General features: G+C 43.8%; 3 protein-coding genes across 9 annotated transcripts in view; 2 read left to right on the top strand and 1 right to left on the bottom strand.

Annotated features, from left to right (window-relative positions):
• The window catches only part of U2SURP (U2 snRNP associated SURP domain containing), a 103,341-nt gene extending 98,492 nt beyond the window's left edge, over nt 1-4,849 (top strand). For all 7 annotated transcript variants that reach the window (XM_068280774.1, XM_068280773.1, XM_068280771.1 and 4 more), the window contains exons 25-26: nt 2,562-2,729; nt 4,247-4,849. In XM_068280774.1, coding sequence (XP_068136875.1) covers nt 2,562-2,729; nt 4,247-4,385 — 307 coding nt within the window. In that variant the 3' untranslated portion in view covers nt 4,386-4,849. The remainder of the gene's footprint in view (nt 1-2,561; nt 2,730-4,246) is intronic.
• A 5,657-nt stretch (nt 4,850-10,506) lies between these two features.
• LOC137570552 (putative nuclease HARBI1) lies at nt 10,507-16,323 on the top strand. Its single transcript, XM_068279248.1, has 3 exons — nt 10,507-11,523; nt 11,618-11,719; nt 15,411-16,323. The coding sequence occupies exons 1-3, from the start codon at nt 11,309-11,311 to the stop codon at nt 16,294-16,296; spliced, it is 1,203 nt and encodes a 400-aa protein (XP_068135349.1). The 5' UTR covers nt 10,507-11,308; the 3' UTR covers nt 16,297-16,323.
• On the bottom strand, nt 14,050-16,900 carry LOC137570553 (uncharacterized). Its single transcript, XM_068279249.1, has 3 exons — nt 16,840-16,900; nt 15,201-15,363; nt 14,050-15,023 (listed from the first exon to the last, which is right to left on the bottom strand). Exon 3 carries the CDS (start codon nt 14,936-14,938, stop codon nt 14,123-14,125), a length of 816 nt encoding a protein of 271 aa, XP_068135350.1. The 5' UTR covers nt 14,939-15,023; nt 15,201-15,363; nt 16,840-16,900; the 3' UTR covers nt 14,050-14,122.
• Between the last annotated feature and the right edge of the window lie 634 nt (nt 16,901-17,534).

Genomic DNA, 17,534 nt, shown 5'->3' with positions numbered 1-17,534 from the left:
GTGCCAGTTATTCATAATGCAACTGGTGACAGACAACTAATCAAAACTTATTTAGAAAAAACAAAAAAATATATATGTATAAAAAACAGTGTGCAATCAATACATCAAGGAAGAAAAAACGTGAAAAAAACCTGTATGGCATGTAAATGCACACCACATCTACATGAAAAACAACATGCAAAAAACTTTTGGTGAGAAAATTTAGTTGACTGCATAGATGTGAAAAATATTATACTGATAAGGCCTCATACAAGGCTAAGTGCTGCAGCAATAGATTGTGCAAAAGTAGTGCAAGAAATAGTGATATATATATATATATATATATATATATATATATATATATAGTGATATATATGTATAGTGATATATATATATATATATATATATATATATATATATATATATATATATATATATATATATATATATATATATATATATATATATATATATATATATATATATATATATATATATATATATATATAGTGGCTTACCCACTACATTTGCTGCCCAGGAGTGGGGTTTGCAAATCTACTGGGTACTTTTTTGAATATACAGTCGCGTTGCTACATTCTTTGAACATTTAACGTCCACTATAAGTGGGTCTTTTTTTCTTTGAAAGTGATAAAATGTTTATTACCCTGCAGTGGTTATATGGTCTTTAATTGTCCTCTATTGCTCATGTGAGTGGTGTATACTTCTGTAACCTAACTTGAACTGCACGTAGAACCTCATAAAGTTGTTATCTTGTGGCTTCTTTATATTGCTTATAAACTACAATTGTTTTTTTTCCAGGGATTTTCTTTTTCCGTTAACCTAAACAGAAAAAAAGTAATGTTGCATTTAGAATAGACTGTGGCCTTAAGATGTTCACCCCAAAAGTATTTTAACTCTTAAGAGTTAGTTTTGCATGTGTGGTTGGGTTTTGTTTTGCTTTTTGTTTTTTCTTTGGCATGGGGGGACTGAAGTTCAATATAATTTCACTGTTGCAATCAATTTACGTTAAATAGCATTACCTTTTTAGGGGGCTTTTCCTTCATACATTCTCTGTAGTGTAAAGTTGTGGAAGGTAATCGTCATGCTGGCCAAATTGAAAGAAGCTTCAAGCTTTATCCAGTTATTAGTGATCTTTGCAGACAACAGTTCTCATATGTGGGTTCAAGACTATGTGTGGACCCCCCCCCCCCCCCCCCCCCCTTTGTTCACATTGTATATATTATGCCTATTTATTGTTCAGTGCTGCGTAATTTGTTGGGACTTTATAAATACAATAAATAATAGTCTACATTCTTGGTTGTTATATAAAGCCTGAATCAAGCAAAACATAATCCCTCATGCTATGCAGAGCCATGTAAAATAAAATATATTCAGAGTATTTTGATGCAGTGAAGTCAAGTTAAGACCACTTGCTTATATTGGAAAGGACCATGCTCTACCACTGCTGGCGCCAAACTTTGTGCACTGTAGTGTGTCAGCAGGCTCCTAGTACTGGAAGTAGTCCTGCATGGTTATGTTCCCTCCAGTGCAGAGAAAGCTGTGCCTGTGAGGGTAAAAACTCCCCCCCCCCCCCCCCCTCCCCCAGGGGATGTTTTTGTTAATACAGAGTCTGTGTAAAGCTGGTACACACATTAAATTGTTAGTACACTATAACAGAAAATGTAATCCGGCACCCAACTGCTTACTTCTGAGGGTTGTGGGCCTCGCTCAGGAAGCACCTGCGTTATACATGATAGTAAACATCTTCACCTCTCATTAAAACAGCACCTTCAAATTGGCTCACAGGCTAAACTTAGAGATGTGCAACAAGTAAATGTAGTGCAGGGCACAACAAAAAACACACTTAGCACATGAAAAGAAGAAATACTGAGCACCTATCTCTTTAAACGTTTAGGTATTTATTCTGTTCTTCAGCCAAAGATTAACAGTATAGGCGCATGTAAAGAAAGAACGTCAAACCTGTACAGTGGAAGGTGATGCGTTGAACGAGGGAGTGTTGACCAGGGGAAGATTGGACGGCACTACAGCCGTTTCACGCCAATCCGGCGCTTGCTCACGTGCGTGTCACGCACGTGAGCAATCGCCGGATTGGCGTGAAACGGCTGTAGTGCCGTCCAATCTTCCCCTGATCAACACACATTCAATTTTGATTACCCAATGACTGGCCATTTTTACCACTACCATGTATAGTATGAGAGCCAACAGATTTTAAATGATTGTGTAGGTAAGCTCTCATGCTAACGTAGAGCCATATGAAAATATTCTGAGGATATATGGCTCGTATAACATTTTCTTCAAATTTATTTTTCTCCAAATCTTTTTGTGAACTGTAAAGGCTTTGTGATATTTTTCATCCTTTTCTCAATGTTCTGTTCCACATTAGCAGAAGTGCATCTTTGAATTTACTGGTGTGTTACGATCTGTTTAATTGGAGTCAATAATGGGATACAAGTATTTATAGTACTGTACAAAAGTCCTGTAGACATTGTGTCTGTTATAAATAAACCAGCTCCTGATGGCGTGAGATTTACAGTTATAACTTGCTATATATATTTCTTCAGGAAGAGACGTCACAGCGGTTCTCCAAGTCCGACACGCAGTAGTAGCAGTAAGCGAGGCAAATCTCCTTCCCCAAAATCTGAACGCTCAGAGAGGTCGCACAAGGAGAGCTCCAGATCCCGGTCTTCGCATAAAGACTCTCCCAGAGATGTCAGTAAAAAGGCAAAAAGGTAAGCTATACTTCTCTCATTGTTGTAGATCAGCACTGGGCAAACTGCGGGCCATTCCTGGCCCGCAAGCGCTGGATGGGATTCCTCTCCCCCCTCCCTGCGGAGTTGCAAACGGGCGGTGGGGGATTTGAAACTCAAATTGATCGCCGATTCCTGCGTCGGCAGTCAAGGTGAGTTTGAAGTCACCCGCCGCTTGCTCGCAGATCTGTAGGGGAGTTCGAATTTACGGAGTGCGGTCCGCAGCATGCGACCTTGGCCGCTGAACGTTTGCCAGCCCTGTTGTAGATAAGTAGAAAATGCTTTTGAATGTGCATTTGTGTTTAACTTTGAGTGAAACTTCAACTCTCACACATAATGAAGTAAAAAGAAACAGGACTTACAGTACCCAGTAAGGATAAGCAGTGCTGCTACTGCACAAAACACTTTTTAAAACCTATCTAATCTGATTTGCCAAGACAAATAAAATGTTTCTTTAGGTGCCACAAAGTGTTGGAGATCTTTTTCTCTGTCTTTGTTCAACCCGGTATTCACTGTAGCAATAGGAATCTAATGTTATGTTTATCTGTTTATTAAAAAAGTTTCCTATTTTAGACACCAGAGCAGGAACTATGAGTAGTGCAGTACTAGGGGCCAGGAAAAGTAGTTTCCAATATCAGACGTTTACTATATCAGAATTGGTCACACATTGTATATTTATATAGACACATTTGCTGGAACCCGAGGACTGAGTTTACTTTATCCAGAGGTTTACTATATCAGAGTTTACTATAACGAGATTCTACTGTATTAAAGAAAAGTGCACTGAAATCTTTCACTATTATTCTCCCTTTTAGATGTCAGTCACTAAAGCCTGGTACACCCTTTCAATTATGATTAGCCAATTACTGGCCAATTTTCTCACCTCCATGTAGTGTGAGGGTCATCAGATATGAACAGATTGTGTAGGTTACCCCTCATACTACATGGAAGTGGTAAAACTGGTCAGTGATTGGCCAATCATAATTGAAAGTGGTACCAGGCTGTAGGATGCGCACACATACAATTTTGGTTGACCAATGGTTGGTCAAATTTACCTCTTCCATGCAGTATGACAGCATACTTACACAACCTGTTAGTAGTATTAAAAAATCTGTTGCCCCTCCCCCCCACACACACATACTACATGGAGGTGGTAAGATTGGTCAGTCGTTGGCCCATCAAAATTGCAGTGAGGATCACAGTGATCCTTTTCCTCCCCTGATAGGGGCCTTGTTTATACAGCTGTGGGAAGAAGTAGGTGATATGATTGAGCACCCGACCACCAGTGATCTACTGCAGTAATCATTTTATATTTTTTGTTTATATTGGAAAAATGAAAACAATTTTTGCATTGTATTTGACGTGTACTGAACGTGAGGGTGAAATATTGATAAGACTGGGATAACCTGCTGTTGTTTCTAGACTTGAGTCATTGATCTGTGTAGCTTGGTCATGTCTCTGTGTACAAGCATCTCACACATGCCTCACACCTCTTTCAGGTCACCATCCGGATCTCGGACGCCTAAAAGAGCTCGAAGATCACGATCAAGGTCACCTAAGAAATCCGTGAAAAAGTCCAGATCCCAGTCCAGATCCCCCCACAGATCTCACAAAAAATCAAAGAAAAGTAAACACTGACAGGACTTGCTCCCCGGCCCCCCTCCCTTTTTTTTTTTTTTTTTTTTTTTATGAAGATGTCATTTAAATAAATTGCTTTTTTTCTTTGTGCCTGAGAAGTCCAAGAGAAAATGAAATACTCAAAGAACATTAAAAATAACAAAACTCCCATAAGGCAGCATTCCTACATTTTCTGTGAATGCATGTAAGTAACTGCATCTGTAGAACTTGTCACTGTTTTATATTGTAAAAAGAGCCCCCTGTCCACTGTGACTATGTATTTCCTCTTAATGACCCATTTTGTGCTAGGATTTCCTTCTCCACTGTCTGTATATGATCTGCTGGCGGTAGTAAACTTCTGATCATTTTTTTTTGGCCTTCCCCGCCTTTGTTTTAGGATGTGAACCTGTTCATATGCCCTCATTTTTTGTAGCTTTAAAGAATTTGCTTTAGGTTTCAAATAAAATCTGAACTGATTAACAGCTTGCATTTGAGGCATAGTTACAAAAAAAAGTTTCCACCGGATGCCAACATAAGCTGCTTTCTGGTTCTGGTTATTTTGTTTTCATGCTCTTGCCAACAGAGAACGGTTTCAGACTGAACATTTCTAGCTACATGCAGTGTTGTGTCTGCAGTATTATGGCAATCTGCTTTCAGGAGGGCCCATTCACATCCCTGTCCTCAAAATGCTGATGTGTTTCAAGAAAATTTTATACATATGCTACACGTGCCTCTTTGATGCTTTGTACATTAAAACAATGGTACAGCACTCTGTATTTTTGGCCAGGATGACACACTTAGAACATGGGTCTATAATACTTTTCTAACAAAAGTTTCAAATGAACCCTCTGATCAAAAATGCAAATGTATTGTGAAGTATAATGTTGTACCTGAACTTGGGGCACCTGCAGTTTCAACAGAACATGCTCTAGAAAAGGGCAAGGGATAAGAGTGCAGAGCGGATGTCCTGACTGGAAGGGCAGAGAGTGCAAACAGGTTGTCCTGGCTGGGAGGGCAGAGAGTGCAAACAGGGTGTCCTAACTGGGGGGGGGGGGGGGGGGCAGAGTGCAGACAGGGTGTCCTGCCTGCGAGGGTGGAGTGCAGACAGGGTGTCCTGACTGGGGGGAAGAGAGTGCAGACAGGATGATCTGACTGGCAAGAAGAGAGTGCAGGTAGGATGTCCAGACTGGAGGCGTAGAGTGCAGACAAATGTCCTGACTGGGGGCCTAGAGTGCAGGCAAGATAACCTGACTGGTGGGCACAGCGTGTAGACAGGATGTCTTGACTGGAGGGCAGAGAGTGCGGGCAGAATGTCCTGATGGGAAGGGGGGGGGGGGGCAGAGAGTGCAGCCTGGGGTCTTGTTTTAGAATGCTTGTGAATCCGGTGCTTTCTCTTGGTTATTTTTTTTTGCAAGGTGGTTTTTATCACCTTTTGTCAACTTAACTTTTGTGACCTAAGAGCAGTTGTCTCGATGGATACTTTTCTTAAATTGCACAAATTTGATGAACTTGTTTAGCAAATATTTGAAAAAGAATATTTAAAATCACTGAACATAGAAGTGTTTTTTAAAAATTGTTGAATTGTGTGTAGAAATATCAAGACTTCATCACAAGTTTTCAGACATCTGACATATACTTGTCACAAGTGAAATTGCAACACTATAAAGAAATGCACATAGCCATATACAAATCACTGTATCGGTAAGAGAGAGAGTCATATGCAAATTAAGCTTTTGTATGCACCTGGTCACGTGACACCAAGTGAAACCAGCAGCCGGCTCTTACCATAAATTCTATCAGCGACTATTTCCAGCAGCCAAACGTTAAAAAAAAAAAGTGAAGACACGATGCCTGGAAGACATCAGCGAGCTGTATGATGGCAGTTTACCTGTATACTAGCAGATGACTGCTGTGGTACAGGATGTTTCTGAGTCCATCGTGTTACACACTTTTCCAGAGTTCGGCGGCAACAAAGTGTTCTTGATGGTATTTGTGGGACGAGCTGTCTGCTGATCTTTATCACCCCAAACTGGGTTTCGCATGACCCAATACATACCAAAACAGTACAAAAAACTTGTTTGCATGAGACTCTCATCTCTTGGTACTAGGATTTGCATATGGCCATGTGCATTTTTTTTTTATGCTGTTGCAATTTTATTGAGTCAAGTGTAGTAAATAGTGGGACTTCAGCTTCACATGACCAAGAAGACACGTTCTTAAAGAGAACCTGTAACAAAACAAAGTTCCCCTGGGGGTAGTGAGGCTTCCCCCCTCCCCGTAGCTGCAGGAAATCCAGCACCGGCTCCCCCGAAGTGTCCGACAATCCTCCCTGGACAAGCCTGACGAGCGCTGATTTATTTACCTTTCCCAGCTCCAGCGGGGGCGCTGTTGCGGCTCTCTGCACGGAGATAGGTGGAAATAGCCGATCTCTGTCGGGTCCGCTTTACTACGCAGGCACAGGAGACTTGCGCCTGCGCAGTAGAGCGGGCCGACAGCGATCGGCTATTTCCGCCTATCTCCGAGCGGAGAGCCGATACTGCGCCTGTGCTGGAAAAGTAAATATTTACATCCCTGCTGTTCGGGGAGCTTTATCACCGCCACCGTGGGACTGAGGACGGCGGGGGAAGCCTCAATAGGATCCGGAGGCTTCCCCCACCTGAGGTGAGTTACCCCCAGGGGAAGTTTTTTTGTTACAGGTTTTCTTTAAAGTGAACAAGAGGTGAAACTAAACTGATAAGATAAACAGCTGAAATTATTCTCCTACTGCTAAAAATGTATTTTTATACCCTATGGTTTTATTTTTCTATTCGACCATTTACAAACTAGGAGGAATGTTTGCCTCGGCTCACTGCCAGCCTAAACAGGGGCCCAGAGTTATGCCAGGTACACACTATACAATTTTCTGGCAGATTTACCTGCCAGATCGATTATTTCCAACAGGTCTGATTTTTTATTTATTTTCCAATCATTTTTTAAAATCATTTTTTTATCGATTTTCATAGAACTGAACGAAAATCGATTGAAAAAAATGATAAAACTATCGGAAAATCAAAACGATTGAAATTCATATCGGACATGTTGGAAATAATCGATCTGGCAGGTAAATCTGCTAGAAAATTGTATGGTGTGTACCTAGCATTACAAAAAAGGTCAATAGTTCATGTATTTTATCTCCCTCTGCTCTCAGAAGTTGTATTCTGCCAAGAAAAACTTTATGGCTGTACTTTGCTTATCAGTGATGTTTACTATTCCCCACAAGGTGCCGACAAGACAGAAGCTGTCACTAAGGGCCCATTCACACATGGAAGTGGCTTAGCGCTACTGTTTTGCGCGGGTGATTTCACTGCACTTAGCGCGGTAAAACCACTGTACACTTATAATTCCCAACTATCGAGATCGCTCCAGAACCGCGAGAAAATGCTGCAGGCAACATGTTTTGCGATTGCCTCTTAATCGTGAAACGCCTGAGATCGGCGGCAATCCCAGCAGTGAGATCACTGCCATATGGTTACAATTGCGCTAGCACTTTAAGAAGCGACAGTGCTTCAATTAGCAGGAATCGCCCGAATGTGAATGGGGTCTAAAAATGTACTCTTTCAGGCAGCAAAATAAAGCAAGTAAAACAGCCTGGTTATTAATTTAGCTATTTGTCATATGCCTGCAGTATATTTACGGCCTGGAAAAGGTCGCCAGGTGCACCAGGGCCGTGAATATGGTATAAGTTTGCAGCGGCGTGCGGCCGCCGCTTGCTCCTACGCACACGCCACCGTTACCACCGGTTAGTGGGGGAGATGAATGAATGTAGGGCCGGATTTGTACTCTATACCGCCCAAGGCCACTGTTACCAGCCGCCCCATTCAATATAGGTAACGAGATGACCCCTCCCCTAGTATAGGTAGCCAGATGACCCCTCCCCCTTTCCCTCCAGTATAGGTAGCCAGATGACTCCCTCAATTCCCCCCCCCCCCCCTTTTCAGTATACATAGTTAGCTCGCCTTCACACCACAACAGCCATCAATGTCACGCATTTCTACACTCATCTCCAGTGCAGAAGCTTCCTCTTCCTTTCCGTCTCCAATGCTACCCAAGTCCATAGCCGCAAGGCCACAATGCAAATGTACACAGAGAGCAAGGTGGCTGCTGCACAGGCGACTAGCAGCAGAGTACCGCAGTCAGGCACGCACCTGATCTCCCTGCATTGCAGCATTTGTAAGCTTGCAAATGCTGCACCAGTTTAGTCTGCTGCTTTGGTGCCCTTGCTCCTGTGGTGCCCTAGGCCATGGCCTAAATCCATCCCTGAATGAATGGGAACTGCATTCCCATTCATTAATCTAAATCCCCGATTCAATAAATGCCGGCGTCTATTAGACGCCTGCATTCATTGTATCTTCCTGTTGTTAAGTGCCACGCATTACTTCCCGATTCACGTGCTTACATACGTGAATCGGAAATGACTGAGGACATCTTGTGGCCAAATAGTAAATTACACACATTTTTATTTAATAAAACTCCCCACACTGAATTTTATAATTAACTATTTCCCTCCCAATTACCAAATTTTTTTTTTTGTATAGAAAAAAAAATAATAAATATATATTTACCTTAGGCACTGAACTTTTTTTGTAATATTTATGTCAAGGTGGTATATTACTATTAATTTTTAATTTATGGGCTTGTAATTAGTGATGAATGTAAAACTGCAAAAATGCACCTTTATTTCCCCAAAAAAATATTGGCGCTATAAATTGTACTAGGGACATTTTTTAAACGTTGCAATAACCAGGACAAATGGGCAAATAAAATGTGACTTTTATCCACAGTAGAACGTTTTATTTTAACACTATAATGGCCAAGAACTGAGAAATGATGCATTTTTTTCAATTTTTTTTTCTTATTATTCATGTTAAAATACATTTAGGATAAAATAATTCTTAGCATACTGTACCTCCCAAAGAACGCCTAATTGGTGGCAAGAAAAACAAGCTATAGATCATTTTGCTGTGATTAGTAGCAATTAAGTTATTGGCGCTGATAGGTGAAAATTGCTCTGGTCCACAAGGGAAAAAACCCTGAGTGGTCAAGTAGTTAATATATTCTGCATTGTACATACACATGGTTATGTCATCATGTTACCTCGGGTACACTTAATTAAGTCAGGGAATATACAATTTATTCCTTTGTTCCTGAAGAGCTAGGGAAACATAAGCAATCTCTGGTTTTACAGCAAGGCCAGGGCCGCCATCAGAAATTTTGGGGCCCCTCACACATCATCAGGCCTGGGCTCCCCACTCCCTGGGGCCAGCCATTGGTTGCTGTGCCCGCCCACTAGCCACCCCACCCCCCATGTCCGTACGCAAAGTGCACAGCGAAAAATGTTCATGGATCTGACACTGAAGAAAGCTGCGTGCACAGCGCTATGCTGCAAAAAGTGGGCGTGACTATGGCAGGTTGTAGGTGGAGCCAAATACTAGCAAAATACAGGTAGTCCACGGTTAACAAATAAGATAGGGACTTGTAGGTCCGTTCTTATCCTTTATTTTTTGTCCCCCTCTTTTCTTCCTCTGCCTCGTGTTCCCGTCTCATCTCTTTTCTCCCTGTGCCTTTTTTGTCTGCCTCTGTTCCCCCTGTGCCCCCCCCCCCCCCCGTGTTACCTCTTGTCCCCTTCTGTCTCAGCTTGTTCCCCTGCCCTAGCTAGGTATAGGTGCCCCCCAGTATAGGTATCCAGGCATAGGTGCCCCCAGTATAGGTAGCCAGGTATTGGTTTCCCCAGTATAAGAAGCAAGCTATAGGTGGTGCCCCAGTATAGGCAGCCTGGTATAGTTAGTGCCCCAGTATAGGTATACAACTATAGGTGGTGCCCCAGTATAGGTAGCTAGGTATGGGTGGTTCCAGCCTCAGTATAGGTAGCCAGGTATAGGTGGTGGACCAGTATAGGTAGCCTGTAGCCAGATATAGGTGGTGGCTCAGTAAAGAAAGTCCACTGTATCGTGTTCACTCATCTGCTCCCCATGTTCAATCACTGATGTCACTCTTCTCTCAGTGTTGGAATGCGGTGTGCTGGTTAGTGAGCCACAGGACTGCAGCCCCCCCCCCCCCCCCCCCCCGATGGCTGCCCTGAGAAAGGTTATAGCCTGTTAATTGTACAGAGTTGTATAATCCAAGCAGAAAGCTGTTTCTGGCTGTTTTGGTTTGATCAGTGGAAGGTACGGATCAATAGACCCATATCAATACTTTGCACTGATGAAGGCTGGAGCAGCTGTCTGCAAGTTAGACTGTATGGCTTTGTAACATTAAAGGTGGCTACTACATATACAATTTGCTGTCATTAGTGGCTACCTATAGTCTGTGGGCATACTGTGAACCAGAGGTTATGTATGTATGCCTGACTTGACAAGGACATAAAGGAACTATATCATCTGAAGACTAATGAAGAAATGTTTGGAGAGGATAGCTTGTGTAGAGCGTTGTATAATACAGGCCTGGGCCACACTATACACGTTTGCAGATCGCAGTCCGCGGTCCGGGCTCCGTGTAAACAAAAAACGGAACGCAAACGGATCCGTTTGTAGAAAAATTGCAATCCGTTTCCGTTCCGTTTTTCAACCAAAAAACGTTTAGAAAACGTACCTGGCCCAATGCAATTGTTATTGACCAATAGGAAGGAAGTGGTAGGGCCTATGCTGCTAATATTTACCCATTTCCCACCTCTTGACCACTAGGAAGCCAGTGGGAGGGGCTATCTTTAGAAAAAAACTGTGTTTTGACCATTTTAAGGCATATGGAATGTCCTGGGGAGGTTTTTTGAGTGCCTGTACCAATGTCAAATGAGTGGGAGTGGTTTTGCTGTACAGGGAGTGGTTTGGTTATAGTCTATTGTCTGTACCATGTGTTTGATGCACTCTTGAGAATACAGCAGGCAAGAAAGTACTACATCAGGCAGCACCATGGACCCCATTGTCTTTCTGTTCTGGATGAACCTGGCTTGGATGGGGGTCTTCCTGTACTACAGTGGGACCCTCATGCGGTCAAGAGTGCGGAGATGGTGGGTACATCCTCTCCTGCAAGAGAGACAGCAAAAGGGGCAATTTTCTGTCCTCTATCAAGACCTGAGAAAACACCCGGTCAAGTTCTTTAAATATAGCCGGATGTCTGTGGACCTGTAAGTACCTTCTTCTTACCTGAAATAACATTTTACCTGTCCACACACTCTGTACCTGTGTCAGGCTAATGTTGTTGCCATTTTTGTCTTCGAGGTTTGATCACCTTCTCACCATCTTGAGGCCCCACCTTCTGAAAAAGGACACCAGGATGCGAAAAGCCATCACTCCAGAGGAGCAACTTATGATCACCCTGCGGTATGTTATGTCTTTTATCTATCATCTTTTATCTTTTTTGTAATGATGAGACAATCTATTTATTTTCAACAAAAAATAAAAATTTATTTTTTGGTTATCAAAAAAAACAACAAATGGCATTCACCAACATGGTGGCCAAACATAACTTTCAAAATTGAAAGAACATTTCTGCTTCAAGGTACAATACTTCTTGTTTGTTTGAACCATCCCCCACAACCCCCATTGTCCCATTGTTCCATTGTCCCAGTGCTCATGGCTTGGGAGTGGAGATGTTTGCTTGAACAATGTGGCAGACATTGGCTCTTGTTATCTGTCTGAAATGCTATCTATTTTAGCTGTGCCTTTATTTGTTGTACTGTGTTTGACCAATATGAAGCTAGCCAATTTTGGTGGTGGTGGTGGTGGTGGTGGGGGGGGGGGGGGGTGGAGTGTTGAAGAGCTATTGTTTTTGCATACCTGTGCAGCAGCAAACTTTAACAAAACACAAAACAAGTGTTCACTCCAAAGCAATGCCTGGCTGGCTACCTACCATTCAAGACCCTCTGAACAGCACTCACCCACACAACAGTCCAGGGACCATCTCTGGTAGGAAAGTGCTGTTCCAAAGGTCTTGAATGGTAGGTGGCAAAAGTAGGCAACCAGGGTGCCTGGGGAAAGAGGTAATTTTTCTTGCATACTACCTGTGCAGCAGCAAACTTTAGTAGTGCAAACGTTACAAAATAACAAACAAGTGTTCACTCCAAAGCAATGCCTGGCTGGCTACCTTTGGCTACCTACCATTCAAGACCCTCTGAACAGCACTCACCCACACAACAGTCCAGGGACCATCTCTGGTAGGAAAGTGCTGTTCCAAAGGTCTTGAATGGTAGGTGGCAAAAGTAGGCAACCAGGGTGCCTGGGGAAAGAGGTAATTTTTCTTGCATACTACCTGTGCAGCAGCAAACTTTAGTAGTGCAAACGTTACAAAATAACAAACAAGTGTTCACTCCAAAGCAATGCCTGGCTGGCTACCTTTGGCTACCTACCATTCAAGACCCTCTGAACAGCACTCACCCACACAACAGTCCAGGGACCATCTCTGGTAGGAAAGTGCTGTTCCAAAGGTCTTGAATGGTAGGTGGCAAAAGTAGGCAACCAGGGTGCCTGGGGAAAGAGGTAATTTTTCTTGCATACTACCTGTGCAGCAGCAAACTTTAGTAGTGCAAACTTTACAAAATAACAAACAAGTGTTCACTCCAAAGCAATGCCTGGCTGGCTACCTTTGGCTACCTACCATTCAAGACCCTCTGAACAGCACTCACCCACACAACAGTCCAGGGACCATCTCTGGTAGGAAAGTGCTGTTCCAAAGGTCTTGAATGTAGGTGGCAAAAGTAGGCAACCAGGGTGCCTGGGGAAAGAGGTAATTTTTCTTGCATACTACCTGTGCAGCAGCAAACTTTAGTAGTGCAAACTTTACAAAATAACAAACAAGTGTTCACTCCAAAGCAATGCCTGGCTGGCTACCTTTGGCTACCTACCATTCAAGACCCTCTGAACAGCACTCACCCACACAACAGTCCAGGGACCATCTCTGGTAGGAAAGTGCTGTTCCAAAGGTCTTGAATGGTAGGTGGCAAAAGTAGGCAACCAGGGTGCCTGGGGAAAGAGGTAATTTTTCTTGCATACTACCTGTGCAGCAGCAAACTTTAGTAGTGCAAACTTTACAAAATAACAAACAAGTGTTCACTCCAAAGCAATGCCTGGCTGGCTACCTTTGGCTACCTACCATTCAAGACCCTCTGAACAGCACTCACCCACACAACAGTCCAGGGACCATCTCTGGTAGGAAAGTGCTGTTCCAAAGGTCTTGAATGGTAGGTGGCAAAAGTAGGCAACCAGGGTGCCTGGGGAAAGAGGTAATTTTTCTTGCATACTACCTGTGCAGCAGCAAACTTTAGTAGTGCAAACTTTACAAAATAACAAACAAGTGTTCACTCCAAAGCAATGCCTGGCTGGCTACCTTTGGCTACCTACCATTCAAGACCCTCTGAACAGCACTCACCCACACAACAGTCCAGGGACCATCTCTGGTAGGAAAGTGCTGTTCCAAAGGTCTTGAATGGTAGGTGGCAAAAGTAGGCAACCAGGGTGCCTGGGGAAAGAGGTAATTTTTCTTGCATACTACCTGTGCAGCAGCAAACTTTAGTACTGGAAAGTAGCAATAAACTGAGTACAACTAGTAAACTGAGTACTATTGTATCCCAGACTGTGTTTGACTCGCTAGTTTTAGTTACCTGTCCATCAAAATCAGAAGGTGACCAAAACACACTCAACTGTCATTGGACAGGCTTTGATGGTAAAGTGTTGAACATCTGATTTTGATAGACAGATATTTAAACTAGTGAGCAGTGACACTATTTCTTAAAATTTATTATCATTCTCGGGGAAAAAAGGGTATTTGCCACTACTGGGCTGGGAGGAAGCAGAAGTACGAGTGCTTGCGGTACTACCTTGTGATAGCTGGGTATACGTGGTAGTTTCCTCTGCAGAGGTGATAGGAAAAGAATGTGGTGGCTGGTAACCCTGGTATGACTGATTTGGAGATGGACCGTGGTATGGCTGAGTGGGAGATGGTTGCCATGCAGAGGGTGGCCTAGTGGGTGGTGCAGAGTAATCTAAGTGGTTTTTCACCGCATCAAGCAAACTGCATTGACAATGTATTAACCTGTGCCGTGGCACTTGTTCCATTAAAGGCAATAGTGACATCACCGAGTGATAAAGGCTGCTGCTTTGGTGATGCATCAAAAGGTCTATCTGTTGGCGATGTTGTTGACCCAAATTGTGTAGCTGCTCCTGAAAAAGCTGCCTTTCTTTGCGCAGCATCTCATTGGATTCGGCCAACTGAGTTCTCAGAGTGTCTATGTGTTGCTGGTATTGATGGGAAATAGTGCTACCTGATTTGTCCTGCAAACTTCGGGACACTATGGATTCCTGGTTTTTCATCATCCCAACAAGGCTTGACACTGCTCCAGCCATCTGCACATTGGCCGATCTGGCCTGACCGCGAGCAGCTGAAACCCGAGCACTTGCTTGCTTACGCAATGACTCAGCCGTGTTTGGACGCTGGGTGGGTGGTCCCTCACCAGGTGATTCAGGTTGTGCAGATGAGGCAGCTGAAACACTTGGCAGTTCATCGTCGGCAATGTCATCCAGATTGACAGTGGTCAGGGTGTCCATCGATGTGTCAGGTGACTCATCCAAAATTGACAGTGCTGGTCCATCATTTGAATCATCTAAAATGGCCTCAAAGTTATCTTCAGTGCTGTAGATAAAAAACAACATTTTGTATGAGAAAGTGAAAGTGTTTCAAACATCCACACCACCCCAACCACCCCCCCCCCCCCAAAAAATGAAATAAATAAATTTACAAATTAAATAAAGGCAAGAGAGTGGATACATACCAAAGGTAAAATAAAAAATTATAACAAAAATAACTCACCCTCTATCTTGAACGAGAGGTCTAAGGAATCGCAGTAGAGGTGTGTGGCAATATGGGGTCCTTCGCGATGCACCACTCCCACTTCTTTGGTCTGCTTTTTCCGCCTTTAGTTCTTTAATGAAGCTGTCACGTATACTTCGCCATTTTGTCTTTATCTTTTCAACTGTGGAAACAAAACCAAATAACAATCTTGTCACTTTTTTTCTATAGTTTCCTTGCGACCGGACAAAGCTATGGAAGTCTACATCTCACTTTCAGAGTTGGAAAGAGCACAATCAGTGCTATAGTGAACCGCACCAGCAGGGCGATATGGTGCAGTCTGGTTGCGAAGTACATGCCAGTTCCCGATTCTCGCAAGTGGGCGGAGATTGCCGACCTGTACTGGAACAGGTGCAACTTCCCAAACTGCCTAGGAGCCATCGATGGAAAACACGTTCGGCTACAGAAACCAGCGAGGAGCGGCAGTCTGTACTTCAACTACAAGAAGTACTTTAGTCTGGTCCTCCTGGCTGTGGCCGACGCAGACTATAATTTCATCTACGTGGACGTTGGCTCCTATGGCGGTTCAAGTGACTCGGGGATATTCCAGAGGTCCAGACTGCACCGCCTTCTCAATGACGATAAGCTGGACATCCCCGGGGACAAGCCTTGGCCTGGAACAACATCACCAAGCTACCCCTATGTTTTCGTCGGCGACGAGGCCTTTGCCTTATCACAACATGTTATGAGGCCGTTTGGGCAGAGAGGCCTCAGGCGCGAAAAACGCGTGTTTAACTACCGGCTGACCCGGGCTCGTCGCATGGTCGAGTGTACGTTTGGAATCATGTCGAACAAGTGGAGGATGTTCCACACGCCACTACAGCTGAGCCCTACCAACGCTACAGCTGTCGTGAAGGCGGCATGCATCCTCCACAACTTTGTTCGTCAGGAAGAAGGATACAACATTATGCACCTCGACCAGGATTATTTGCCCGGAATCCGACGGTTTGCAACAAGGGGTAGGCTACAGGCCCAGCAGAATCGGGACTACATGGTACGGTACTTCATGTCTAGAGAGGGACACATACAAGCCCAGGACATTATTGTTCCTCTCTAGTTATTTTGGACATTTTGAATGTTTTTTTGTTGGGGGGGGGATGTTTTTTTGTTGGGGGGAGGGGGGAGGAGGTTGGCTTTTTGTTACGTTTTATTTTAATATATTGTTTTCAAAATAAAATTTTAAAAATTGTTTTCAATGCTTGTTCACTGATGGGGATGGGGGGGGGTTTGGAGTGGGTGGCTTGGGGTGTTGGGTGGATAGGAGGGGCATTGTCGAATACAGGGGTGGGTACCTTTGGAGGGGGAGAGGGTGGACATACAAGAGATGGTGAGATGGGGGGGTTGTAGTTAAGTGGCATTTTGGAGTGGGATGTGGAAAGAAAGGATGAGTGTCACTGGGGAATGGGGGGGGGGGGGGATGTATGAGACAAGTGGCAATCAGGGGAGAGAGGGGGTGGTGGAGTGAAAAGGGGGTGGGTGGCGGCAGGTGAGAGTTGCAGTGTGGAGAAAACAGTTGGTGTTGGGGATGTGGCACTAAACATATATATAAAGAGCACATCACACTAGGCAACATGTATCATACACATTCCAGGGCACTCACCTTCTTTGCTCTGCTTCCTGGCTGCAAGCCGGTCATACTCGTCCACAAACTGCTTGGTGATGCGCTCCCATAGCAGCTTGCAGTGTGGAAGGTCGCTGTGCTTCTCATGGCTCTTGTCGTAGAGCTCTGGGTACTCTTGGACAGCCATTATGAGGTCCTCCACGTTGATAAACCTCCTGGTGGCCATGATGGCTGCTCTCGTCTCTCCCAGCTTGTCAACAGGAAGCTGTCAGAGATGACGTTGAGGGGAGGAGAAGGAAGTTCTGGCAATCCGTGTTGGCATACGTTTTATGTTCAATTTTGTTTGTGAAGAGGGAGGTCCGTTTTGTCATAGGCTTTCATTATCCTCCGTGTATCCGGGTCCAGGAAAAATGCAGCAGGTCCGGACTGTCCGTTCAGTTTCTTTATACGTTTTACACGGATCACCCACGGACCCGTTTTTTCTTGGAGTGTGTACAGCTGCTATTTTTAACATTGGTATCCGTGGCTCCGTTTTTCATCCGGGACAAAAAACGTAGCTACGGATACGTTTTCAGAGCAAGTGTGAACGAGCCCTAAGTGTCAGGAGTTTGAACTGGCTCCTTTGGGTGATTGGCAGCCAATATTGGGATTAGCATGAAATGAGCAGCAGCATCATCCAAAATTTGACACTATGGAACACTTAGTAATGCGGTCTATTACTTGTTTGGAGTAAA

The sequence above is a fragment of the Hyperolius riggenbachi genome, chromosome 4 (genome assembly GCF_040937935.1).
Source record: "Hyperolius riggenbachi isolate aHypRig1 chromosome 4, aHypRig1.pri, whole genome shotgun sequence".
Taxonomy (NCBI): Eukaryota; Metazoa; Chordata; class Amphibia; order Anura; family Hyperoliidae; genus Hyperolius; species Hyperolius riggenbachi.
This window is presented reverse-complemented; position numbering and strand designations above follow the sequence as displayed.